Source organism: Maylandia zebra, linkage group LG9, assembly GCF_041146795.1.
Source record: "Maylandia zebra isolate NMK-2024a linkage group LG9, Mzebra_GT3a, whole genome shotgun sequence".
Classification (NCBI taxonomy): Eukaryota; Metazoa; Chordata; class Actinopteri; order Cichliformes; family Cichlidae; genus Maylandia; species Maylandia zebra.
Window position 1 is genome coordinate 2,597,411 of NC_135175.1, and position 26,980 is coordinate 2,624,390.

At 41.9% G+C, this 26,980-nt stretch overlaps 1 protein-coding gene across 1 annotated transcript; it reads left to right on the forward strand.

Moving 5' to 3' along the window:
- The first annotated feature begins 18,114 nt into the window (after positions 1-18,114).
- On the forward strand, positions 18,115-25,230 carry LOC143420215 (uncharacterized). Its single transcript, XM_076887887.1, has 3 exons — positions 18,115-18,336; positions 21,472-23,413; positions 23,777-25,230. The coding sequence occupies exon 2, from the start codon at positions 21,598-21,600 to the stop codon at positions 23,410-23,412; it is 1,815 nt and encodes a 604-aa protein (XP_076744002.1). The 5' UTR covers positions 18,115-18,336; positions 21,472-21,597; the 3' UTR covers position 23,413; positions 23,777-25,230.
- Positions 25,231-26,980: the final 1,750 nt, after the last annotated feature.

Below are 26,980 nucleotides of genomic sequence, written 5' to 3' on the forward strand. Positions count from 1 at the left end.
CGTAATGGTGCGTAGTCCGTGCCACATACTCCGTGTGTCGCCCTGGTGGAAGCGGGACTCCACACGTTCCCGGTACCGGCGTTTGGCATCTCTCACCGCGCGCCGCACGCCGTATGAGGCCGCTTTGTAGGTGCTCATATCGCCAGTGGTGAGACCCGCGTTGTAGGAGGCGGTCCTGGCGTTTACTGCAGTGCGGATCGATCTATCCATCCACGGTTTCTGGTTTGGGAATGTGGTGACTCTCGCAGTGGGGATAATCTCCTCCGCTAGCATTTTGACGAAGCATACTGCTACTTCCGTAAACTCGTTGATGTCGACTGCGCATGCTCTGAACATGTCCCAGTCTACGTCGTTGAGTGCGTCCTGTAGCGTAGCTTCTGATTGGGCAGTCCACCGTTTTACCTCCCTCGTGGTTACTTCTTCCCTCCGTATGCTTTGTTTATAATGGGGAATGAGGAAGATGGCGTTGTGGTCAGACTTCCCAAAAGCCGGGTGTGAGACCGCTTTGTAGCCCTGCTTGTATGGCGTGTAGCAGTGATCCAAAATCCGATCCCCTCTCATTGGACACGAGACATGCTGGTAAAAGTTTGGCATGACTTGTCTGAGGTTCGCTTTGTTAAAGTCTCCTGCTACAATGAGGGCTGCGCCCGGGTCCTTGTTTTGAAGCGAGCTCAGCACATCATGTAATTCGGACAAAGCCATACCTGTGTCCGCTTGGGGTGGGATGTAGACCACCGTGGCGATGACTGAGGTGAACTCACAGGGCAGATAGAAAGGGCGGCACTTAATGCTCAGGAACTCCAGATGTGGCGAGCAGCCGCTGGAGAGAGTAGAAATGCTCCTGGCATCACACCACTTTCTGTTTATCATGAAACACACTCCTCCACCTTTGGTTTTATTCGACTCTGCCGTTCTGTCCGCGCGGAGCACAAAGAATGAATCCGACGGAGTTACGGCCTGGTCCGGCACGGTGGGGGTCAGCCATGTCTCCGTGAAGCACAGAATGTTGCAGTCCCTCATGTCACGTTGGAAGGTGACCCTTGCTCTTAGGTCATCGAGCTTGTTCTCCATGGATTGTACATTGGCCAGTAGGATACTGGGCAGTGGTGCGCGATGCGCCTGCTGTCTCAGTCTGTTCCTAATACCAGCGCGTTTTCCCCGGCGCTTCTTTGTTCTGTGGGGATATCATTACAGTTTTTTTACAGACGCTAGGACACATTTCTCAATACTTAGGACACTTTTGCAAAACTCCTCACACAGTGAGCACAACAGAAGTCTATGTGGGCTAAACTGAGGATCAGTTATCATTGTTTTGGCACAAAATGCATTCAATGACTACATCTCTCAAATTTCATGAATTATTTTCTCACTCAGAAACAACAACTGCCAAAAATCTTTGTACGTACAGGACATTTTGCATGTGCTTACATACTGTTTTCAAAACTGTTACAGTTTTTTCTGATTGCTTAAGCACATTTTTTGTAACTATTGGCTAATTTTGCAAAACTCTTCACACAAATAAAAAAACCTGTCACCCAATAATCAAAACATTGTAGTTCTCTTGCAAAAGCAAACACAGCTAGATTACAGTTTTTACAGACGCTAGGACACATTTCTCAATACTTAGGTCACGTTTGCAAAACTCCTCACACAGTGAGCACAACAGAAGTCTATGTGGGCTAAACTGAGGATCAGTTATCAGTGTTTTGGCACAAAATGCATTCAATGACTACATCTCTCAAATTTCATGAATTATTTTCTCACTCAGAAACAACAACTGCCAAAAATCTTTGTACGTACAGGACATTTTGCATGTGCTTACATACTGTTTTCAAAACTGTTAAACTTATGGCCAAAACAATAACACAATGCAAAACTTACAGTTTTTTCTGAATGCTTAAACCCTAACTGTGATTCCTGTAGCACAATCTCTAAAACTATTCAGACTTATAGCAAAACCACTCACTGAGTTTGCAAAACTAAAAGCACAAAAACTGCTTTGCACTCAGTTTGCAATTTTGTAACACACACTTTGGAAAACTGTAGGCACAATTCACTGCACAACACTCAATTACCAAATTTCCAACACACTCCTAGCAAAAGTATACACATGTATGGCTATCATTACAGTTTTTTCTGATTGCTTAAGCACATGTTATGTAACTATTGGCTAATTTAGCAAAACTCTACACACAAATAAAACAACCTGTCACCCAATTATCCAAACATTTTAGTTCTCTTGCAAAAGCAAACACAGCTAGATTAACTCTTCACACCTTTGTAAAAATGGTGTTTCCGTATCAAACAGTACACACAAGCCATCATCTACTAAGCACACAATGCGCCAACTGCACACCGATGGTATGAATACAAAACACATCTGGCGTTTGCCTTCCCTGTGCACAAGGTAGGCTATGTCAGTTTTGAGCTCATACTTCTGTCATAGATCCATAAGCATGGAGGTATCCAAACTTCAAGTACTGGTGTTTATTCAAACACATCAAAACAAACACAAGTGTTTATTTCCAAGTATAGGATTATTTGCAATCGCCATAATGACTATATGGGTTACGTGGTCTGCAGTGAACATGCTTCCTCTGCCCCCTCCTCGTCTTCCTCTTGCTCCTCCTTGTCCTTGTCGTCCTCTTCATCCTACTTCTTCACCTCCACGTCCTCTTCCTCGGCCTCCTCTACTTCTCACTCTTTCTGCTCCCACCATTGTACTCCGCACACACAGCTTACCTGTATAATAGTGCTTAGGCTGATTGCAAAGTGAACGAATTATCTAAGAAAGTTTTCACATGTGAAAGTGTGCCAGACAGTTGGCAAATTAGTGTTAATGATAGCCATACATGTGTATACTTTTGCTAGGAGTGTGTTGGAAATTTGGAAATTGAGTGTTGTGCAGTGAATTGTGCCTACAGTTTTGCAAAGTGTGTGTTACAAAATTGCAAACTGAGTGCAAAGCAGTTTTTGTGCTTTTAGTTTTGCACACTCAGTGAGTGGTTTTGCTATACGTCTGACTAGTTTTAGAAATTGTGCTACAGGAATCACAGTTAGTGTTTAGGCATTCGGTAAAAACTGTAACACTAATTTGCCAACTGTCTGGCACACTTTCACATGTGAAAACTTTTTTAGATAATTAGTTCACTTTGCAATCAGCCTAAGCACTATAATACAGGTAAGCTGTGTGTGCGGAGTACAATGGAGGGAGCAGAAAGAGTGAGAAGTAGAGGAGGCCGAGGAGGAGGACGTGGAGGTGAAGAAGTAGGATGAAGAGGACGACAAGGACAAGGAGGACGAGGAGGGGGGAGAGGAGGATGAGGAGGGGGGAGAGGAAGGGTAAGAAGAGTAAGAAATAGAATTACTGATGACATCAGAGCTACAATAGTGGACCATGTAATCAACCGTGGAATGACCCTGAGGGTAGCTGGCCAACGGGTCCAGCCTAACTCGAGCCGCTACACTGTAGCAAGTACCATAAGGACATCTTGAAATGAGAATCGGTTAGTACAGTCACTTTGCACAAAGATTTGTAGCACTGCCATATGCCAATGAGAAACACACCAATACCATTGATGTAAAAATACTGAAATTGTTACTTTACAGAATTGCTAGATGACCAGATGCTGGGGGCAGAGGAAGCATGTTCACTGCAGACCAAGTAACCCATATAGTCATTATGGCGATTGCAAATAATCCTATACTTGGAAATAAACACTTGTGTTTGTTTTGATGTGTTTGAATAAACACCAGTACTTGAAGTTTGGATCCCTCTATGCTTATGGATCTATGACAGAAGTATGAGCTCAAACTGACATAGCCTACCTTTTGCACAGAGAAAGCAAAAGCCAGATGTGTTTTGTATTCATACCATCAGTGTGCAGTTGGCGCATTGTGTGCTTAGTAGATGATGGCTTGTGTGTACTGTTTGATACGGAAACACCATTTTTACAAAGGTGTGAAGAGTTAATCTAGCTGTGTTTGCTTTTGCAAGAGAACTACAATGTTTTGATTATTGGGTGACAGGTTTTCTTATTTGTGTGAAGAGTTTTGCAAAATTAGCCAATAGTTACAAAAAATGTGCTTAAGCAATCAGAAAAAAAACTGTAACAGTTTTGAAAACAGTATGTAAGCACATGCAAAATGTCCTGTACATACAAAGATTTTTGGCAGTTGTTGTGTCTGAGTGAGAAAATAATTCATGAAATTTGAGAGATGTAGTCATTGAATGCATTTTGTGCCAAAACACTGATAACTGATCCTCAGTTTAGCCCACATAGACTTCTGTTGTGCTCACTGTGTGAGGAGTTTTGCAAACGTGACCTAAGTATTGAGAAATGTGTCCTAGTGTCTGTAAAAAACTGTAATGATAGCCATATATGTGTATACTTTTGCTAGGAGTGTGTTGGAAATTTGGTAATTGAGTGTTGTGCAGTGAATTGTGCCTACAGTTTTGCAAAGTGTGTGTTACAAAATTGCAAACTGAGTGCAAAGCAGTTTTGTGCTTTTAGTTTTGCAAACTCAGTGAGTGGTTTTGCTATAAGTCTGAATAGTTTTAGAGATTGTGCTACAGGAATCACAGTTAGGGTTTAAGCATTCAGAAAAACTGTAAATCTAAAAATGCAGTTTAACCAGCCACAGCTGATTCTGATTGTAGATGAACATCTACACAGGTGTTACTCCTTCAATTTCATTACAAAAGGAGACAAGTGCTGAATAGGTTTGTTTTGTGATGTGAACATGGACCCAGCCAGAAATGGAGAAGTGGCTGAAAGATGAAGAAGAGTGGCTGGGAGGGGGCGAGGAATACGTATGCGTGGTGGAAGAAGAATAAGAGGAAGATCAAGAGCTGTAGTCTCAGATGAGATCAGAGCTACTGTAATTGATCATGTAGTAAATCATGGTCACTCAATGAGAGAGGCTGGTCAGAGAGTGCAGCCAAATCTGCAACGCTCTACAGTGGCATCTATTGTTAGAGTTTTTCGGCAAACCAACAGGTAACTTGTATTCTGCAAGGGCATTTGCACATTTCAGAAGTAAATAAGTTTTTGTGTAATTGTTGTTGCATTTCTGCTTAGGACTCAACGGTTACCTCACACAGGAGGGAGAGGATGGATGTTCACTGATGTGCAGGAAACTGCCATTGTTGATATGGTCATCAGAAACAATGGGATAAAACTCACTGAAATTAGACACAGAGTCTTGGCAGACAACGTTACTTTCGCAAATATTCACAGTGTAAGCATAACAACAATTTCTAGTGTCCTGAAAAACATCAGGTCAGGATGAAACAGTTGCACACTGTGCCTTTTGAGAGGAACTCTGAACATGTCAAGCAACTCAGGAACCAGTATGTCCAGGTAAGATCACAATAAAATACAGATCTGTTTTTGAACAAAACCAAACACACAAAGACAATTTTTACAAATTTACTACTGTAACAGCTTATGTTGCCTTGTGGATTTATGTTAGAGAGTCATGGAGATTGAAGGCAGGCAAACACACCACATTTTCATCTTTGAGGATGAGGCAGGTTTCAACTTGGCCAAAGCACGGCGACGAGGGAGGAATGTGATTGGGAAGAGCGCCACAGTGAACATCCCGGGCCAGAGGGGTGCCAACATCACAATGTGCGCAGCAACATCCACTGATGGACTGCTGCTACACAGACCACTGATTGGGCCATACAACACTGAACGGCTCCTTGCGTTCCTGCATGACCTCTATGGAAGGGTTGTGCTAGGTGAGGAAAGGGATGCGGAGAGAAGGAATCAGCCAACATTTATAATTGTATGGGACAATGTGGCATTTCATCACTCCCGTGCAGTCACCGAGTGGTTTGCAGCCCATCCCAGAATGGAGTCTCTTTTCCTCCCACCTTACTCTCCATTCCTCAACCCCATAGAGGAATTCTTTTCCTCATGGCGGTGGAAGGTTTACGACCATCATCCACATGATCAGATGTCCCTCCTGGATGCAATGGATGCTGGATGCCTGGAGATATCAGCAGAAGATTGCCAGGGATGGATCAGGCATGCCAGAAGATTCTTTCCTAGGTGTATTGCCCTAGATGACATAAGATGTGATGTGGATGAGAACCTGTGGCCAAATAGAGAAGACAGAGTAGAATAGCATTACTATTGTATGTGTATCAGTGGATGGTGTGTATACAAATTCTTGTATTTTGGGATTACTTAGTGCAGAAAAATAAAAATACATAAACAAATATTAACGAATTCTGCATGATGTCTGATTCATTCCAGTAACATATATTGAAATTATAAACAGAGATGTGTCCTTGTTTTACACAAGAAAACACTGTGTAATGCTACATGTTGTTAGTGTTTTTTAGGTCATTGTTTTGTGGGTGACAAAGTGTGTTTGTCGGCTGTCAACCTTTGCTAGTGTTCTGGAAGAATGAGTTTATTTGAGACCTGAATGAAGTGTTTTGGTAGTTGTAGTGCATTTTGAAGGTGAAATGAACTGCTTTGCCAAGCTGAAGGTCAGTGAGGAGAATTGTGTGAAGAGTTTTGCAAAAGTGACCTAAGTATTGAGAAATGTGTCCTAGCGGCTATAAAAATAAAATAAATTAAAAAAAACTGTAATACAAAGGATTGGAGTCTGTTTTGGATTTTCACTTGTTGTTGGCTTTAATATGAACAGTCACATAAAATTCATTCAAATTTTTTTTGCCTTTGCTTCAATTAAGAAGTTTCTTTAAATCTACAACAGCTTCCTTTTCAAAAAGTTTACTGACATAGTAAGGTAGTAGCAAGGGAACTCAGTAAGTATGAGCAACAGTAGCTTAGGGACACTTTCTCCAATAAAGAGGATTTCATCATCTGCAGTTCGTAAAAAGTGCCGTATTAAAAACAATTCAGCAGACCCTCAGAGTGCGGATACAAACTGTTTTCAGCTGTAGAGGTAGAGGTACGCTTCATGTACTTATCAACATACAGTTCAGAGGCTTGCATTAGAGAGCATTGGTGCTTGGGCATTGTCAGAGATTTACAGTTAACAGTCAGGTGAATAAACAACAATGAGACACTTGTGTAGGTTAACGTGCTGCACGGGTGAAAAGCTCAGAGCAAATCACACCGAACTGCAGTATTCGTTTATTTTTATAGGTTACATCGTCAATATGCAAATATAATCACATTTCCTGTCACGCAGGTCCTGATGTCTGTCTGCATGCAAGCTGTGTGTGTGTGTGTGTGTGTGTGTGTCACAGAGTATGTGTGTTGCAGGTCAATTTCTAAGAATAATATAATGCAAGTCAACTTCTGCGGATATGTATTTCTGTGCTGGTCTCTTGTCAGTGTCACAGGGTCAGCTTCCTGTTTTAACAGAAAACTGTGTCTGGTGAAATATGTATAACATAACTTTTGAAGCATAAGCAAATAAAACAATAAAAACTCCCTGACATTCCCTCCTGTTGTTACTGTATTTCACCACTTCAATCATACTTTATTATCAGCCAACAATCACTTGCTTTCAACACTTTCAATTGTAGCATCATTCAGTATGTGTGAGTGTGTGTGTTCCTATACTAAATCTTCTTGTGGCAGTCCAACATAGGTGATCACTGTGGCCTGTACCATTTTGTCAATCATTGATCTGATACAGGGTAGAATGCATGTAGAGAACATGCAAAGCAATAAAAGAAAAACTCCTATCAAGACAAGTCCTTTGATCATGAGGGTCTTCCAGCTGCCGCTCAGCAGCCAGGTCAGCCAGTCCTCTGTGTTCATGACATAGTCTTGTTGCTGTGCATTACTCAGTTGTCGTAACTTCTCCAGGGCGGTGGTCATGGTCAAGGAATGCACGTTATCTGGAATATAGGTGCAGCAAGTGATGTTGAATAAGACACAGAGGCCCCCTCTCTCAGCGAGAATCATGTCCAGGGCGACTCTGTGTTGCATGACCACTATTCTGATCGCGTCGATTTCCTCATTCTGAGCCTTGTTTATCCATGTTGAGCTGTTCAGGAAAAGTCCAAATCTGTAGTCAAGAGTCTCGATTCTCAGCATGTTTTTTCCATTCCCGATCCATGGGAAAAGTGAGTGCAGGACTTTCTGTCCGGTGGTCCACAACTTGAACTCCGCTGGCACATCACTGCCCCAGATTGGATCATGAGGTTGCACGTCATCAGTGCTCCTCTTGCGTCTTGGTCGGTCCTGATGGAATATTCTGAATGTGTGGTCTGACACTAAAATTGGGGCGCAGAGTCCGGTGCTGTTGGGTGGGATGGTGAAGTATGTCTTTGAGCCACATGCCCAAGCTGTACCCTGCACCCAATATGTGCCATTCAGGAAGCTTATCCGTGCCTTTCTGTCCTGCGGCATCCGGAAAGTCTGGGAGCAGTTTTGGTTCATCCCCAGCTTTCTGTTGCCGTATGCGAAGGTGAAACACATTGGATGTTGTATTCCTGGTTCCCTCCTGACGTTGAAAGATTTTCCCTTGTCATTGGTCGCATTCAGGTGTACCCAGTATCGGTCATCACAGCTGTAGTTCCAGTCTGAGATCTCTGGTGTACAGAAGAGTAGCTCATTAGGTTTATAGTTGATCAGTGTTCCATTACATCGTCGCAGGTCGATTTTTGTGACTTGTCTTTTTAACTCCAACTTGAAGGCGAAGATGTCTTCGGGGGAACATGTTCCACTGGTGGCCTTGTAGAATATACATAGGGCTTCGGAAAGGCTGGGTGATTTTCCATATAGGGTGGCTTGCATTGCTGTTGTTGGGAGGTGAGAATAGACGTAGCAGCCAGTGTGGTTGTCTTCTGTATGTACTCGGTTGTAGACGTACCGGTACCAGGCATTGTTCAGCCAGGGGTGGTTGTGCTCTTTATCCATATCCTTTAGGTGTAAGTTGTTATATGACCATTTTTATCTGCAGGTGGTGCTGTGGGTCCTCGTCTTTCCAGGTGAGTATCAGTAGGCTCTCTAGGAGCGCAATGCCAGTCATTATGAGGACAAGGTTCTTCATGATGACCAGGCACACCCGGGCTCCAGGTGAGTAGACCACTGGCGAGAAGACAAAAGGGCGGGATATACCCAAACAGCCCTTTCCTCCACCAGGGAACACCTAGGAGTCGGGGGAACCGGCGTCTATGCTTGTGTTGTCACTCACTTTTTTGCAGTGGCTTTGGTGGATCCAAGATGGTCTTTCTGCTATTTTGGGCCTTCCCACCTTGGTGAACTCCAATTTTTCCTCTGGAGCACTTTAATCAGGATCCAATCACCTGGTTGCAACCTGCAAGATACTGGAGAGATATTACTCGGCAGTTTATTGTTTAAGACAATCTCTTTATTCTCAAATAATTTAGTCATCCACTCTGCTAGGGTGGTTTCTCTTATAGACTTATTAATAGGCTCACTAGTGAGAGGAAGCGGAAATTGCCTCCCGTGAACAATTTCAAAGGGTGTGAGCTTTTGCGAACCCTGGGTTAGTCGCATCCACATCTTCACCAGGCCCAAACACTCAGGCCTTTGTCTGATTTTATCAGAGTAGGAATAAAATGGTTGCATAAACATTTTGCTACTGAGATTGCATCTGCTCTTTTTACTGGATAGATTTCTGGCCATTTTGAGAACACATCCACAATTACTAGAGCGTATTTTGATGTTTGACATTCGTTCAGTTCAATAAAATCCATGTGGATTGTGTGAAATGGGTGCGGTGGTGTTGGGAAAAAGCCTCTTTTAGGCCTGAGGTTTCCCTGTGCAATATGTTTCTGGCAAATCATGCATGTTCTGATAAACTCTTGTGCTGAAGCTTCAAAATTTTGAGTATAGAAGTGTTTGGGGAGGATACTCATCATTCCACCCCTTGACAAATGCTTTAAGCTATTTGTCACTAATGCTGCTGTCTTGTGTAGCAATTTTGTAGCCGTGCTCCACACTTTAGCCATTTCTTTCGCTCCGCTATAGGAGCGGCTTCCTATTCATCTCTAAGTACATCAAGTGGTATTAGCTGTGAAGTTTCAGACATTAAAGTTCATATTGGTTGCTGTGCGGCCTTCTTTGCGGCTTGGCCTGCGAAGTTATTGCCTTCAGTAATTTCTGAATTATCTTTTTTGGTGTGCAACGCATATTGACTGTCAGTGTGAATATATATATATCTTGACCTTTGCGCAGCATGCACGTATGATAGCCGCTAATTCTGCACTCTGTGCTGAAAAAGAGGAAGCTAAAGGTTTCGCTTCTAAAACAGTAGGCTGCAGTGTACTAAAAATGTCTGGTCGGGGTTTCATTTTTTTCAGTTAGCTTCAGCATACAGCTGTGTTCGGCACCATCTACTTCCGCAGGAAGGAGAGTGCTTGTCACAGTCAGGCAAGGCTAAAACTGTGCTTGTTTGCAGGGCAAGTTTTAAGTCAATAAATGCTTTGTCTGCCTCTGGTGTCCATTCTATTTCATCTTTCAGAGCTAAGTGTTTGCCATAGATCAAGTTTTGCAAAGGTTGGGCCAGCAGTGCATATTCAGGTATCCAACGTCTGCAAAAGTTGCAAAGACCTAAATAACTCATCATTTGTTGTTTGGCGACAGGCTTAGAAGCGTATTGTACAGCTACTTTTCTGCTGTCTAACAGCTGTCTGCCTTGTCCTGTCAGTCTGTGGCCAAGGTACGTGACCTCTTTGCTCTAAGGTCATGTACTAGCCGATATTTCCCAGTGTTTGCTTCTTTTTTTTTTAACTGGGAAAATCAGAGTATTACATGTTGCTTCAGTTGTTTTTATTAAAAGGCCTATTGTTAAAATACTGCACGCTTTTTCTTCTCTATAGATGCAACATTACATTTTCACTTAAGGCATGTTTAAATAATTTCTTGTTTCTCAAAGAATTCACACATTTCACTCATCTTACATATTTCAACTTTGAAGTTAAAGTTTTCTTATTTCATCTCTCTCTATATATATATTTAAACTTTGAATTGCTCACAGTTTACAGCTCTAAAACTGGGCATTTGTAAATCATGTACGTGAATTTGCATATGTTGCTTTTGCAGTGTTTCAGACCCCTTAAGCAGTCAGTTTTCTTTCCCAAATTTGCTAACCTATGGGTTTCTTCCGACCGCTGCACGTGGAGAATTAATCCAGGTCTGTTTTGCTCCTGAAGAAACACAACTAAGACATTTTCATTATGATCCTGAGTACTTAAACTACCCGTTTCCCTCTCTCTGGTCAGAAATACCAACTCATGTTATGTTATGTGTATAAGTGTAAGCAGGTCTTCATTTCTTTTCCTATGCATGTTAATGTTCAGTGAGTGTAAGCTGCTTTCTTCATTGCCTCTGCATGTTATAATCAGGTGTAATTCATGCATCTTTTCACTGATTTTTTAATTCAAAACCATCTCACTTCTGATTCTTTCCAAAAATAATTTCACATGTAACACTTTGTGTATGTGTGTTTTCTATTCATTGATAGACAGCTCCCTGTGCTGTCCCCTATGCAGCTTCCGCTCGGAAACAAATAAATAAAAATGTTTAACTCGCTCATTAGCTTAGTAGTGTCCACATATTTAAATCAGCTTCTCAATCTTGTAGCTTTAGCTATTATCCACAGGGTTTGGCTTATTAATTATTATTATAAATGTGCTCTACATCTCAGTAATATTTATCTAGGATAAATGACAGATTTTCAAGCAGGTTAAGTGCCTCTATGCACCTAATTGGTTTAGATATTGCCTTTATTTTCTTCATCTCATATGTCATTATACTGAGTTTGAGCAAACCTTAAGCTTGATGCAGACTACTTCATAACAATTATCCATCTCACATCATACTGACTAGGATACTTCTTGTCATTAATATTATATTTTTATTAATATTATCATCTTTTTCTTTCTATATAATGACAACAGTATATTACAACATTTTATCAGTGTAAATTACTATACTACTACTGAGCCAATTTAATAGTTTAGGATCATCTTACTCAGCAAACAGATAATTTAGAATTCATCCAATCCGTACAAATTTGCTTTTTCTCTGAACAGGTTTGTGCCTACTTTTTAGACTGGTCTTCTGTTTGCCTCATCTCAGATCCAATCTTCAGTCACATTCATTCTCTCTGTTTCATGTTGAACCAAGTAATTTATTATTATTTTTATTTTTATATTTTATTTTGTATCCATCAAGGGCTCTGGGTGGGCTGCAGTCCCACCCGTCATCCAGGCTGGAGACATTTACCTTTCCACACACTTTCCTTGGCTGAACAATGAGACAGCCTTAATCTACCTTATGCATCTCTCTTTTTTATAGAAAAGGTTTTCATGTGAATGATTTCCTTTTATTTATTTTATACAATCTGGGCATGATCGTCATGCCAACTATATTTCATTGTTCAGTTCTGTTTGTAAGGTTCCTCTTAAAATAGTTACTGCAGAGGGACTGCAAACCATTTAGTTTCGTTTTGTAGAAGGTTTGATTACAATGTATTTTATTGAGTTAAATATACAGTCAGACCCGTGAAGCTGTCACTGGCACGAAGGACGAGATAAGTTATCAACAACAGGCTTCTACTTTCAAGCTATTCTTGAAAGCGGTTGTCGATTTTACGTGATGACGCACAACTTTTTCCTCATTCAGCCAGTACATGAGCTATCAACGGTAAACAATTCAGTGCAGTAGTTCAGACACCTTAATGTGCTGTTAAATCAACTTACTCCACCAACAAAACAATGAAAACAGTTTATGCGCGCAATTTCTATCCTATGTTAGTTGACACTTTCCGTACACTTATTTACTTTCCAGTAAAGTTAGACTTCCAGCCTTTTTTAACTGCAAAACGAGTGTCTATTACACTACCAGTTTCGTCTTACAGGCGAGTCCCTCATTCAGACTACCAGCTTTTTTTTTTAACTGCGAAACGAGTGTCTATTACACTGCCAGTTTCGTCTTACAAGCGAGTCTTAAAACTGCCAGTCCCCGTAGGACGAGTTTTCTTGGAACAGTGTCACCCTAAACACCGATAATTTTACGCAAGGTGTGTCAAATGTGGAATAATCACCTGGCTTCGCTGTTGCCGGTCTGTCGGGCATCTCTTTTCAAGCCCCAGCGCCGTGGGCCTGTATGACGTCGGCCAGGACCCGAATTTTAGCGTCCCTGGACTTTCAACCCTTCCTGGAGGGCGCTCTGCAGAGTCTTCGACGCAGGCTTGTCACGGCGTCGGGACTTGAGGAAGGATACCACTGTGAAATGGAGCATAATATTATTATTAATACCAGTCCATTAACGGCTTCGAAGGACCAATTAAATGTCAGAGATTTACAGTTAACAAACAGTCAGGTGAATAAACAACAATGAGACACTTGTTTAGGTTAACGTGCTGCACGGGTGAAAAGCTCAGAGCAAATCACACCGAACTGCAGTATTCGTTTATTTTTATAGGTTACATCGTCAATATGCAAATATAATCACATTTCCTGTCACGCAGGTCCTGATGTCTGTCTGCATGCAAGCTGTGTGTGTGTGTGTGTCACAGAGTATGTGTGTTGCAGGTCAATTTCTAAGAATAATATAATGCAAGTCAACTTCTGCGGATATGTATTTCTGTGCTGGTCTCTTGTCAGTGTCACAGGGTCAGCTTCCTGTTTTAACAGAAAACTGTGTCTGGTGAAATATGTATAACATAACTTTTGAAGCATAAGCAAATAAAACAATAAAAACTCCCTGACAGGCATCTTTTATTTAGCATGGTTATACCATTGTGAATGTAGCTATATAAACATGCTCAAGAGTCTATCATATGTTTGACATGCAACTAAAAATTCGAAAATATGTTTTTAAATCATTAACTTTGCAAATTTAGAGGAATTGTTTTCGGACAACATGTGTGTCACATTTTAAACAGGGTTTGAATGATCAGCACTGACATACAGACATTTATGCGCTGGGTATAACAGACATGCTTAGCAAGCAGCTGTGTTGCAGTTGACTGGGATGAGCTGTTTGACATCCGTAGCATGTTTCCTGTAGAAAGGCGTTTAGCGCCAACATCACCAGGTGGTTGGTTGCAAGCTTGATGTCGATAATAGTTTCCTCACACAGACCTGATCCTGTAGGATCCTGCACAACTGTGGGGGGGAGGGGGTGGGGGGAGGTGGTGGGGTCTGGATTGGCAACCATGGTGGTGGGGAGTCTGGCGAGTCTGAGAGGTCCCATGCTTGCATGTCTCCCTCTGAAAAATGAGAACAATAAAAAAAGAGTACAGCTATATTACTACTGGCTTTCTATCCGGCTTAAAGTTTTTCCACACAGCTGTATGCTTTAATTCCAGAGTGGGTAACTAGATGACTCTGTAAGCTCTTACTGTGAGTAAAATCTCTGCCACACTGATCACATGTACGCTTTAACTGGTGTGTTTTTAAGTTTGAAGTCTGCGTAAAAGACTGACTTTCCCAAGCTTTGAGCACTGACTTCTCGGTCCACGTTGGTCCTCCAGTGACAGAGATACAAACAGGCAGTCGTGAAATGCAGTCGTGGAACAAACTGAACCTTCGAACGTCCTCAATTAACACTAGTTGTAAACCCCAGGCTGGTGATGTGAAGTTCATGAACAAGTTTGCTCTACAAGCCGATTCTTTGTAGCGAACGAGACAAACTGGCTTCTGCCACAAGGAGATAAATAATCTCCCCTACCCCACCCACTTCAACACCTTCAGCCCCCACCACCTCCACCATGTAAACAGACTCTTTAACATACAGAATCCAACAAAGCAGCTGAACCAGACTCAGTGTCTCCATCATAAACCATACAGTGGATCACAACATGAAGCAGTTTAAGACGACTGTTGCTGTGAACTTTCACTATAGAAAGAAAACTGAACAGAACATCTGAATTCCCTCGATGGGCCTTTCAACAGTTTTAACCAGCTTTCCTTCCTGCTTTGACTGCAGCTGTGTTTGACACAGGAAGACATTATTACATTCTTCATGATTATACTTTATTCTTTTTGGGGGAGGAGCAGCTTTAAACCTTCACGTGATTCAAGTCAATCCAACAAATCAATCTGAACGATCACAGGTGAGAAAAACTTCTGTAGACAAAATAAAATAAAACCCAACATTCAATCCACAACATGATTAAAAACATGATTCTCCCAAATTACCAAGAGCTGCACATTAACCACCACAATATATTGTCTTGATGCATTCTCAATCATCCAGGAAAATAAATCTCCAAAAGTTGATTGTGTTCATCTGGACGTAGCGTTTTGTGGGAGAACGTCGTCACTCATCCAGGTGACTTCTTCAGTCTCAGCTGACTGCAGGTTTCAATCTTATAAACAGGACATTTGCATAATGACTGAAACCAGCCCACTGAAGGAACGATGGGCTGGGAGGTCAGTTCCTTAATCTTAATTATGGTCAAAGGAGCTTGCAAAGAAAAGCGTCTGGACTTCTTTAACTGAAGAAGTCCAGACGCTTTTCTTTGCAAGCTCCTTTGACTACGATGACCTGGATGACTGAGAACCTTCGCAGACAATCATAATTATGCAAATTCTCATGACCATTGATCAACAACCACTGACCAAAACCCACTTTGGGTTTGGGTTTTGGTCTTGGCTCCCCGAGAAGCCTGCAGTTAATCCAAAATGCTGCAATACTGACAGGGCTTAGTTGTTGTTCCTAGAGTATTTAAAAGTAGAATGGGAGGCAGAGCCTTGAGTTTTCAGGTCCCTCTTCTGTGGAACCAGTTTCCAGTGGGATTGGTGAGGCAGATACTCTCTACTCTACACTTCTCTACTTTGAAGATTAGGCTTCAAACTTTCCCTTTTACTAAAACATATAGTTAGGGCTGGACCAGGTGACCCTGAATTCTCCCTTATTTATGCTGCAATAGGTGTAGGCTGCTGGGGGATTCCCATGATGTGTTGAGTATTTCTTCCTCAGTCAGCTTTCTCACTCACTATGTGTTAACAGACCTCTCTGCATTCAATCATACTTGTTATTAATCTCCGTCTGTCTTCCACAGCATATCTTTATCCTGTTTTCCTTCTTTCACCCCAACCGTCTGTGGGGTGAAAGAAGAACCTGAACCTGGTTCTGTCGGAGATTTCTGATTTCTTCCTGTTAAAAGCGAGATTTTCCTTCCCATTGTCACCAAAGGGATTGTTGGGTTTTGTATGTATTATTGCAGGGCAGGGGGTCCACTACCTCCATGATCCAATCTGGAGCCCCTAACCCTAAGGGTACATCTTTCACCATCTTACAATGCTGGGATTGCAGCCATTCCCCAACTCTCTGTGAAGGGTACTCGTTGAATTTGATCAATGGTCATGATTTGCATATTAATGATGAAGAAACTGACCTTACAGCCCATTGTTCATTCAGTGGGCTGTTTTCAGTGTGCAAATGTACTGTTTACTGAGAAGTCACTTGGAACACTGAAAACGCCAAAACGAATCAATTATTTTGGTACAAACAATTGACCACAAAAAAGACTCAATATTCAGGAAAACTCAGAAGTGCTTTAAACTGTGCAATAAATATTTATGACAAACTCAAAACAATGTAACTTAAAACATACTGCAAAACAGTGCTGGCTCTCATTTCAGTGGGAGAAATTTTCATGGACATGTGCAGGTAGAATTTTACTTTGGAGGAAATGGGGTCAATGAAATTTTTAAGCATGTGCGCAAATGTCCGATGGATGGATGGACCTTTATTAATCCCTCGGCTCGGTTCCTCCGGGAAATTCAGTTTCCAGTAGCACAGCACCGACAGAAGTTGCATGTTACAGATACGCTAAGGGAAATGAGAGTAAGGATATAAGCACACAGCCCCACTCCACTGACGACCTGCTGCTGGCCAACACCCTCAACGACCTTTACTGCTGGTTTGATGAGACGTCAAGCAGCCTTGACACCTCCACCTTCCCCAACAATAGAGACACTTTGGTCCATCATCCCCCCCACCTCCCCACTCCCACCAGCACAGAGCCATCACCACCATCAAAGACTTCACCCACAGGAGCTCCCCCCTCACTCCACAGCTATGAGGATTTCACACCACCTTCTCCCACTACAACCCTTCATATTCATGAAGCAGATGTGAGGAAGCAGTTTAACCCTTTAGACCTACCACAGAACCAAGTCTGCCTGAGCTTATCGTTATATTTTTACATGTTGTAGTGCCATTTCTGGGAGTATTTCAAGTTGCTATACATCAATACAACCATTATATCCCAAATGTTTATTTTTACACAAATTTCTAGTTAAAGAAATTTCAGAGGTTCATCCCTCAAAATTGGAAATGTAAAAAAGTTGCATAAAACAGTTTCCAAATTAATTTTGAGTGTCTTCATAGTTTTATTTTTGAGATACACCAATTTGTATATACTGCAGCCACCAACTTTGAAATTCTCATTTACATGACTTATTTAAACATTCTCGTCTTGAATGCAAAATTCTTAAAAACATATTTTATCCTTTTAAGAGTAAATAAATCTGAAAGCTTTTCCATCCTAAAAGAGGACAACAATGTGTAGTTTATGATGTTCTAAAGGTTTCAGCATCTTTTTGAATTTGTCACGTGTGGAAAGGTATGAGTGAGCCTTTGTATCTTACTGTGAGTGATGCTCATCAGCACACAAACCCAGAGTTTCTCTACAGGAACACAGAGAGAGTTATTCCCTGTACTGTAAGGACACATTCAGCATTGTGCAGTAAATCCAGATCACCCCAGTTAAATGATTACATGGATGTGAGTGTGATCGTCAGAGCAGCACTGATCAGTGTCAGGTTATAAGGACCAAGGTGTACACAAACACTAAGTTTGAGTGTGTGCAGTGAGACTTCAGTCAAAGCATTTAACTGAGGTGTGAAAAAATAAGCTGAACTCTACAGCTTGTTGTGGTCCCCTGTGGCTTGACACGCCTTCCATCTGTTCTCCAGCATTTTCAATTACAGTCATAAAATATCTCCACATGTTGCTCCTCTTTCTCACTCTCTGCAGTCCAAATGCGTCTTCTGAGCGCATCTGAGTCACGTGACGGCACAGTAACAAATCCCAGCAGGGCAGGAAGAAGGGGGCGGAGCAAAGTGCGTCTGCCGCATAAGAAGAGGTGCTCACACAGACAGAGCTGCTTTTTCATCCACAGCGATTAAAGAAGTAAATCTACAGGAGAGAAACAAACTAACGTATCGATCAACAACCACTACCAACATCTGGATAAATATCTGCATCGATCCGCCCAACCTTGTCTCCTGGATCGTAGCTGAGATCAGCGTGAACCACGTGGGTCTCTGCTCCCTGATCTGTTTCCTGTGTTTGGAAAGAGTTCCAGCTTCATCACGGAGTTTCTCTCGGTTTGTGGGCTCATCTAAAGGTAAGCACCGAGCTAACTTCAACACTTGATTTACTAACCCTGCGCAAATTTGCAGAAATCCCCTGAACCCAACACCTACTAGAATTACTGACTTTTTTATTTTCTGGTGAAAGTCTCGAGGTGTTAATCACCCCTGCTGAGATTTGTACAGGTCATATGCTCGATTCACATCCTGCTTTTGTTGTGCAAAGCACCCATTGTCTTTGAGGCCTGGCAGATTTCCTTTTGCACACACATACAAACTGTCACGGCTGGCGGAGGGAGCCGTGTGGTGTGGAGGAAAAGGAGGACCCAAGATGCAGCAAACTGATGATATGAGTGACGTTTATTCACAGAGGTGGAACGAAACACCATAGAACGCAGATGAATGCAGAGATACAGAGGAATGCAGAGATACACGGAGGAACGCAGATAACGCAGTGATACATGGATGAACGCAGACGAGCCGACAACAAACGCAGACGAGCCGACAACAAACACAGACCGACACCCACTATATATACACACACACGGTAATCGGGTGATCGCACACAGGAGGGAAGAACAGCTGATCTGAATACACATAATGACTGGAGGACACAAGCTGAACACAATGACACAGATACAGACCTTCAGAATGGAACAGGAAATCCAGAACACGAGCCTTCAAAGTAAAACAGGAAACACAGACTGATTTACAACACTACACGGGGACATGAACAGAGCACCAAGGACAGACACAGGTAGGGCTGACAATACACCAAACTTCAGGTTAACCCCTAAACAAATCAGAATAAACACAAAACGCTGGGTCAACGACCCAGGACCATGACACAAACGCTGCAAATCTGTGTTTATTTGACAGTGTAAGACAAAAGCAGCAAAAATAAAAACTGTTCCAAGAGTACAGTCTTAAAGGCTCACTATACAAACAATCTGGAGACATAAATATGGACACGTGTATTGAAAAATATTGATATATATATATTAGGGCTGCCACGATTAGTCAACTAGTCACGATTACGTCAACAATCAAAATCGTCAACGACTAATTTAATAGTCGATACGTCGTTTGAAGCTATTTAAGATCCCAAAAGACGCAGGAATAAGCAGTAGGTTTAAAGATTGTAATAACGGACTGAAACAGAAGATGGCAGCACTGCATGTACAAGGATGCCAGCTGCCATAAAACCCAGAAGAAGAAGAAGCAGCTTGCTGTACCTAGCTGTGTCCAAGTTCAGCAACCGCATCTTCCTGTGCCCGCATAAAAAAAAGTGTACATGTATGTATGTATGTGTGTGTATATATGTGTGTGTGTGTGTGTGTGTGTGTGTGTGTGTGTGTGTGTGTGTGTGTGTGTGTATATATATATATACACACACACACACACACACAAATGCATGTAGATATGTTGAAACGGGTGGGGTAAGGGGGGGTTATTTATCTTCTCGTGACAGAAGCCAGTTTGTCTCGTTCACTACAAAGAATGGACTCTTAGAGCAAACTTGTTCATGAACTTCACATCACTACCAGCCTCGGGTTTACAACTAGTGTTAATGGAGGGAGTTTGAAGGTTCAGTTTGTTTCACGACTGCATTTCACACTGTCCCGATCCTTTTATTTGAGTTCGAGAAAAAACAACCAACACTCCAGAGAAGTCCAGTCAAACAATGATTTATTGATTACACGTACGCGGGAGAGGTCTGCAGCGTCACTCACTTACAGAGGTCTTAACTAGGAAGCACACATCACACTACTTTTGTATATTAAAGTCCAGCGTCACAATACGTAAGCAGACATAATATGCGTCAGTTACAGTTAGAAACAGTTAGACACATTTCCTTTTTTAACTCTCTTGACTTGTATAACACTTCCTCACCGTCTCACACTATAGATGTGTCACAAAACGTCGGCTGCATCCTCCGGAGGCCGCATTTGAAGGCCGATTACGTCACAGCCAGGCGACGAAGGCTGTCCCAATTCGTCGACTCCTTCAAATGCGGCCGACAAATGCGTCCTTCATTTCCCCGAATTTGAAGGATGTGTCGGGTGTGTCCTTCGTGGCCCACCATATCCCAGAATTCATAGCGCGGGACAGCCAAATTTCAGCTGCCAACAATGGCGGCCGCTGCTAAGTTTTAAAATTAGTCTTATTACTCTTATTACTCAACTTTTAACATATTTTCAGGCGAGATTGTAGCTGTGTAAAATACAAATATCTGCTCGGTTTATCAAGACATCGCATATTTGCAAAAATGTGCCAACGTTTTTGGAGACGTCTGTTACCCACCAGCTCGATAGCAAGCCGGGGGTTCAATGGTCACTTCAGCCGGCGAGAGCAGCGGACTCCTGGCTTCATCGTTTTCAGACCCCCGCTTTTTCGCTATTCAAGTTAAACATGATATATAAGTCACTTGGACAACTTAAAAATGTAATTGTTTGCCTTTTTTCATTGTTTTATTTGTTCCAGAGTAAATCGGTTTGGCTGAGATCAAAGTTATTAGATTATTAGAGTAAATAAAACTTTATTAATCCATCGGGTGGGTTCCTCCGGGATTTTCACACAGCTGAATAAACGTTAAACAGAAAACTGATTAAACAGAAGTGTGAGACGGTCGAGAATTTATGCCAGTGTCCTGTTATATTTTAGATAGCAAGGAGCAGACGGCCGAGTTTATTAAACTCCACCAAGACAGCGGTGACGCAAATTTGAAGGCTAGACTATCCCATTTCGCAACCTCGCACTTCCGGCCTTCTCGGTCTTTGAAGGACCCGGCCCACGTAGACCGCGAAGGCCGGGGTCCTCCGAAGGATGCAGCCGACGTTTTGGGACGCAGCTTCTGTGTTTCCTGCTTTTTTTTCTCCTGTGACATCCTGTGCTAATCTCACTGAGCAGGCGTACAGGCACTTTGCAGGCCAAATGTCTCTCACCTTTGCCCTAGAAACAAGTCTAATATTTATCTGTCTGTAAGTGTGTTTGCATTGACCCTCAAAAGACTGAATGCCAACTCTCATGAGCACATTTGCAATGTGTGTATGAAAATAAGTGTAACTACTTATTTAATAAAAGGTCACAAAATACCACTAATAAAAGGCCGGTTAGAATAATGTATTTCCCACAACTCACTGCCTCTGTTTGTATCTCTGTCACTGCAGGACCAACGTGGATCGAGAAGTCAGCGCTCTCAGGAGCCCGACAAATTCGTTGAAGAAAGAAGTGGAAGAAAAAAATACAACTGTGACAAGTTTGGGAAAGATTTTACTGTGAAAGCTTCCCTAAAAATGCATCAGGTCATCCACACTGGAGAGAGACCGTTCAGCTGTGACGAGTGTGGAAAGTCTTTTACCCAATCTGGACACTTAAAAAGACACCAACTGATCCACACTGGAGAGAGACCGTTCAGCTGTGGAGACTGTGGAAAGTCTTTTACCCACTCTGGAAGCTTAAAAACACACCAACTGATCCACACTGGAGAGAGACCGTTCAGCTGTGGAGACTGTGGGAAGTCTTTTACCCACTCTGGAAACTTAAAAAAACACCAACTGATCCACACTGGAGAGAGACCATTCAGCTGTGATGAGTGTGGAAAGTCTTTTACCCAGTCTGGAAGCTTAAAAACACACCAACTGATCCACGGTGGAGTTAAAGCGTACAGCTGTGAAGAGTGTGGGAAGGATTTTCTTAAGAAGGATTCACTACAAATCCATCAGGTCATCCACACTGGAGAGAGACCGTTCAGCTGTGACTTGTGTGGAAAGTCTTTTTCCTGGAAGAAAGCCCTAAAAAGTCACCATCTCATTCACAGTGGACTTAAAGCGTACAGCTGTGATCAGTGTGGCAGAGCTTTTACTCGCAGTAGCAGCTTACGGAGTCATCTAGTTATCCACTCTGGAATTAAGGCATACAGCTGTGACTTTTGTGGAAAAACTTTCAGCCATGTAGGGTACAGAAATATTCACCTACGCATTCACACCAGACATGATGTGTACAGCTGTGAGCAGTGTGGCAAACAGTTTGCTACAAACAGAAAGTTACGATGTCACATGTTTACCCACTCTGAGGAGAGACCTTATAAATGTGACCTGTGTGAGAAGACTTTTAAATCTCCACATTCTCTGAAAGCACACCAACAGATCCACAGTGGAGAGAGACTGTTCAGCTGTGATGAGTGTGGAAAGTCTTTCACCTTATCTGGAAGCTTAAAAAAACACCAACTGATCCACACTGGAGAGAGACCATTCAGCTGTGATGAGTGTGGAAAGTCTTTTACCCACTCTGGAAACTTAAAAACACACCAACTGATCCACACTGGAGAGAGACCGTTCAGCTGTGACGACTGTGGAAAGTCTTTTACCAAATCTGAAAGCTTAAAAACACACCAACTGATCCACACTGGAGAGAGACCATTCAGCTGTGATGAGTGTGGAAAGTCTTTTACCCAATCTGGAAGCTTAAAAACACACCAACTGATCCACACTGGAGAGAGACCGTTCAGCTGTGATGAGTGTGGAAAGTCTTTTACCCAGTCTGGAAGCTTAAAAACACACCAACTGATCCACACTGGAGAGAGACCGTTCAGCTGTGATGAGTGTGGAAAGTCTTTTACCAAGTCTGGAAGCTTAAAAACACACCAACTGATCCACAGTGGAGAGAAACCATTCAGCTGTGACGAGTGTGGAAAGTCTTTTACCCAGCCTGGAAACTTAAAAACACACCAACTCATCCACAGTGGACTTAAAGCGTACAGCTGTGATCAGTGTGGCAGAGCTTTTACTCACAGTAGCAGCTTACGGAGTCATCTAGTTACCCACTCTGGAATTAAGGCATACAGCTGTGACATTTGTGGAAAAACTTTCAGCCGGATAGGGAGGCGAAATACACACCTACGCATTCACACCAGACATGATGTGTACAGTTGTGATCAGTGTGGCAAACACTTTGCTACAAACAGAGAGTTACGATGTCACATGTTTACCCACTCTGAGGAGAGCCCTTATAAATGTGACCTGTGTGAGAAGACTTTTAAATCTCCACATTCTCTGAGACGACACCAACAGATCCACACCAGAAAGACTCTACAAGTGCAGTTACTGTGAGGTATGTATTTTTATGTTTATCTTGTCAGCCCGACTGTTTGAAACAACTCTGCTCATCAAATTGTGTTAGCATGTTAGCAATTCTACTGCATGGAAAGGCAGCTCTGAATGATTATTCAGACTCTGATCACAGGTTTTTAGGGATAGTGTTTGAGAATTGTATTACTGTTATTGTAGCATTAAACTAGTATTGATTTAATGTTTTTACTCTTATCGTTTTTATAGCACATTAAATTGAGCTGAGTGTGATAATGTAAGCAGTAAAATGTAATTGGACTTTGGCAGAGATGCTCTTTATTTCAGGCGACGTTCAGGATAAAAATGTTGACGGACTGACTTACACTGTCTTTGTGTCTTTGTTTAGAAGCAGAGCAACACAGATGGATCAAGTTCTCAACCCTGTCATCGCTGTGGGAAAGACTTTTGTTGTGACCTTTGTGGAAAAACATGAAGTCATTGAAGGACTCTGAAAATACATCAACGTAGACACACTGGAGACGAAATGAACTACTGTAAACAATGCAGGAGAGGCTTCACCACTTCAAAACACTTCAAACAATATGAACTCATTCACAGTGGGGTTAAAAAGCATGTCTGCGATCAGTGTGGGTCATCCTTCATCAGTGCACGTCAGCTTGAAAAGCATAAACGAGTCCACACTTGAGAGAAACCATACAAGTGCAGACACTGTGACAAAACCTTTTCCCAATCATGTGATCATACTAAGCATGAACGCAGACACATGAAAGAGAACTTCATCTGTGAAAGAGTTTGAGTAATCTCAGTTCATACTCCACTCACAAACGATTCCATGTTACAAATAAACTGTTACGTCTTGATTCCCGCTTTTAAGTTAATCTTGTAAACAGTACATTTGCATAACGAATGAAACCGGCCCAATGAGTGAACAATGGGCTGTGAGGTCAGTTTCTTCATCATTAATATGCAAATTCTTATGACCATTGATCAACAACCACTGGTCAATGGCCATGAGTACCATTCACAGAGTAAAAATTTGCATAATGATTATGAAGGAACTGTTTTACTGTTACCAATGTTCAAAAACATTTACTAAATTATCTCCTCTGTGCAAACATCAGCGTGATGCAGGACTGAAATCATTACCATCTCTGGATCACAGTGAATCTGCATACTGGGTCAGTGACCTCCTGACCCAGTATGAACCTTCCAGATCCCTCAGGTCATCTGGATCCGGTCTTTTATCAGTTCCCAGAGTCAGAACCAGACACGGAGAAGCTGCATTCAGCTTTTATGCTCCTTATATCTGGAACAAACTCCCAGAAAGCCTCAGATCAGCTGAAACACTCAGTTTATTTAAATCCAGGTTGAAGACTCACCTGTTCTCAGCTGCATTTGAATAAAGCACCAAATCCACACTTTTAAGCTTAAATTTCAAAACTTACACTAACTACTGATCTTATCTATTTCTGATTTTATCTGTTTTGATTTTATATACTGTTTTGTTTGTTTTGTTTGTTTGTTAAGTGGGTTTAGAGCTCTGGGTAGCTCCCCAACTGGGTCTAGACTGGGTCTACAGAGTATTTTAAATTCAGGGAATTTAAAATAGAAAGTAGCTCGTCCACAGAAGGACTGGTAGCTCCCCTTACGATAAGGGTTCAGATCGCGCGAACAGGTGTGAAATGTGTGTGTTTACTTAGTTTGTTTGTTTGCTTGTTTTAATCCATTTTAAATCATGCTTTTTATTTGTTTTTGTTTCTAATGTCTCTGTAAAGCACTTTGAATCACCTTGTTGTTGAATTGTGCTATACAAATAAATTTGCCTTGCCTTGCCTTGCCTTGCAGAGACAGAAAGATCCTCTTCTGGTTTCAGGGTCAGACTTAAATCTTTGAGATCAGGCTCCACAGAGTTCAGGTGGAGTCTTCTGTAAAGATCTGATTAGGCACCTATGAAAATGTGCCTCTCGTTACATTTTAAGCTTTCTAAACTGTTCTACTGTAGTGTTTGTGTTGAGTGGTTAGCTTTGTTCCAGCAGTTTGATTAAGAAATCTGTTTCCTGTTATATTTTTATTGAATGCATTGATCCATGTGTTCTGCAGTTTTTTTTTCAGCTTGTTTGTGTAATGAAATCCTGCAACAGTTAAACCAAAATTTTACATGTTAAATAAAGAAATGGTTTACTGACAAAGAGTTTGAGCCGTGATGTCATTTCCTGTATATCAGAGCAACACCTGAAGTGACCAGTGTTTAAAGTCAGAGTCAAATTTTGTGTCAGCATGACCTTGTCAAAACTGCTTGGCGATGCTTCACTATGTTATCTGCTAATTGTTGGGGCGTAGAAGGACGAAACTCCCAGGGTGACCAGTGCCAGGAGCTTCCTGATGCAGAGAGTTGAGTGTGGGGGATATAAAAGAGAAGCTCCTGCATTTCAGTGGAGACTGTTTGTAAGATGGGAAGCTGGCTAAAATGAAAGCCATTTTTATTTTCAGCCATTTTCCATCATGAAGGTGTCGTGGAATTTTTCATAAAGTCTGCAAGACTTCCCCTTTCACATCCAAGGCCAGAGCTATTGCTACACTCATATGGAAAACGACTCCATTTACATTTGGGTCTGCGGTCCCCCCTGCACTTTGCTTTAGCTATGGAGCCACTAGCCGTTGCAATTAGTAACTGTGAAACCCATCATAACTTTATATGCAGATCATGTGGTACTAACATTGTCAGATGCCAGCCGTTCATTGCCTGCCCTGCTTCACCCCATCGACAAATTTGGGCATCACTAACCCCTCATATGGAAGCGAATAAGAGATGTGAGATGAACAAAATACAAGAAAAACTCATCCAAATGACTTCATTCTCAGTTAATGGCATGTGAAGAACAAACACATACAGTGGTTCCTTTCCTTCTTACTAGGATGGATGCAGAATTATATTATACAGCTGACACCACCTCAGCATTAAATACTGTTATTTTGTATTTTTTCACAGCCCAGTTAAAGGCTTTGGCTGAATTTACACTTCACACATTTTAATATCAAACTTAGTGTTTGTGTACACCTTGGTCATTATAACCTGACACTGATCAGTGCTGCTCTGACGATCACACTCACATCCATGTAATCATTTAACTCGGTGATCTGGATTTACTGCACAATGCTGAATGTGTCCTTACAGTACAGGGAATAACTCTCTCTGTGTTCCTGTAGAGAAACTCTGGGTTTGTGTGCTGACGAGCATCACTCACAGTACGACACAAAGACTCACTCATACCTTTCCACACATGTGACAAATTCAAAAAGTTGCTGAAACCTTTAGAACATCATAAACTACACATTGCTGTACTCTTTTAGGATGGAAAAGCTTTCAGATTTATTTAGTCTTAAAAGGTATACGTTGTTTTGCATTTAGGAGAATGTTTAAATAAGTCATACACACAGGAATTACAAAGTCTGAGGCACACCATTAACCTCAAATTTCACTAAACCTAACACTGAAACAATCTTCTGTATGTTGATGTGTGATTGTTATTGCAGTGTCAACTCCTCACGCTGAGTGTTCAGAGGCGAGTCCTCTCATTGTTCCTCAGTA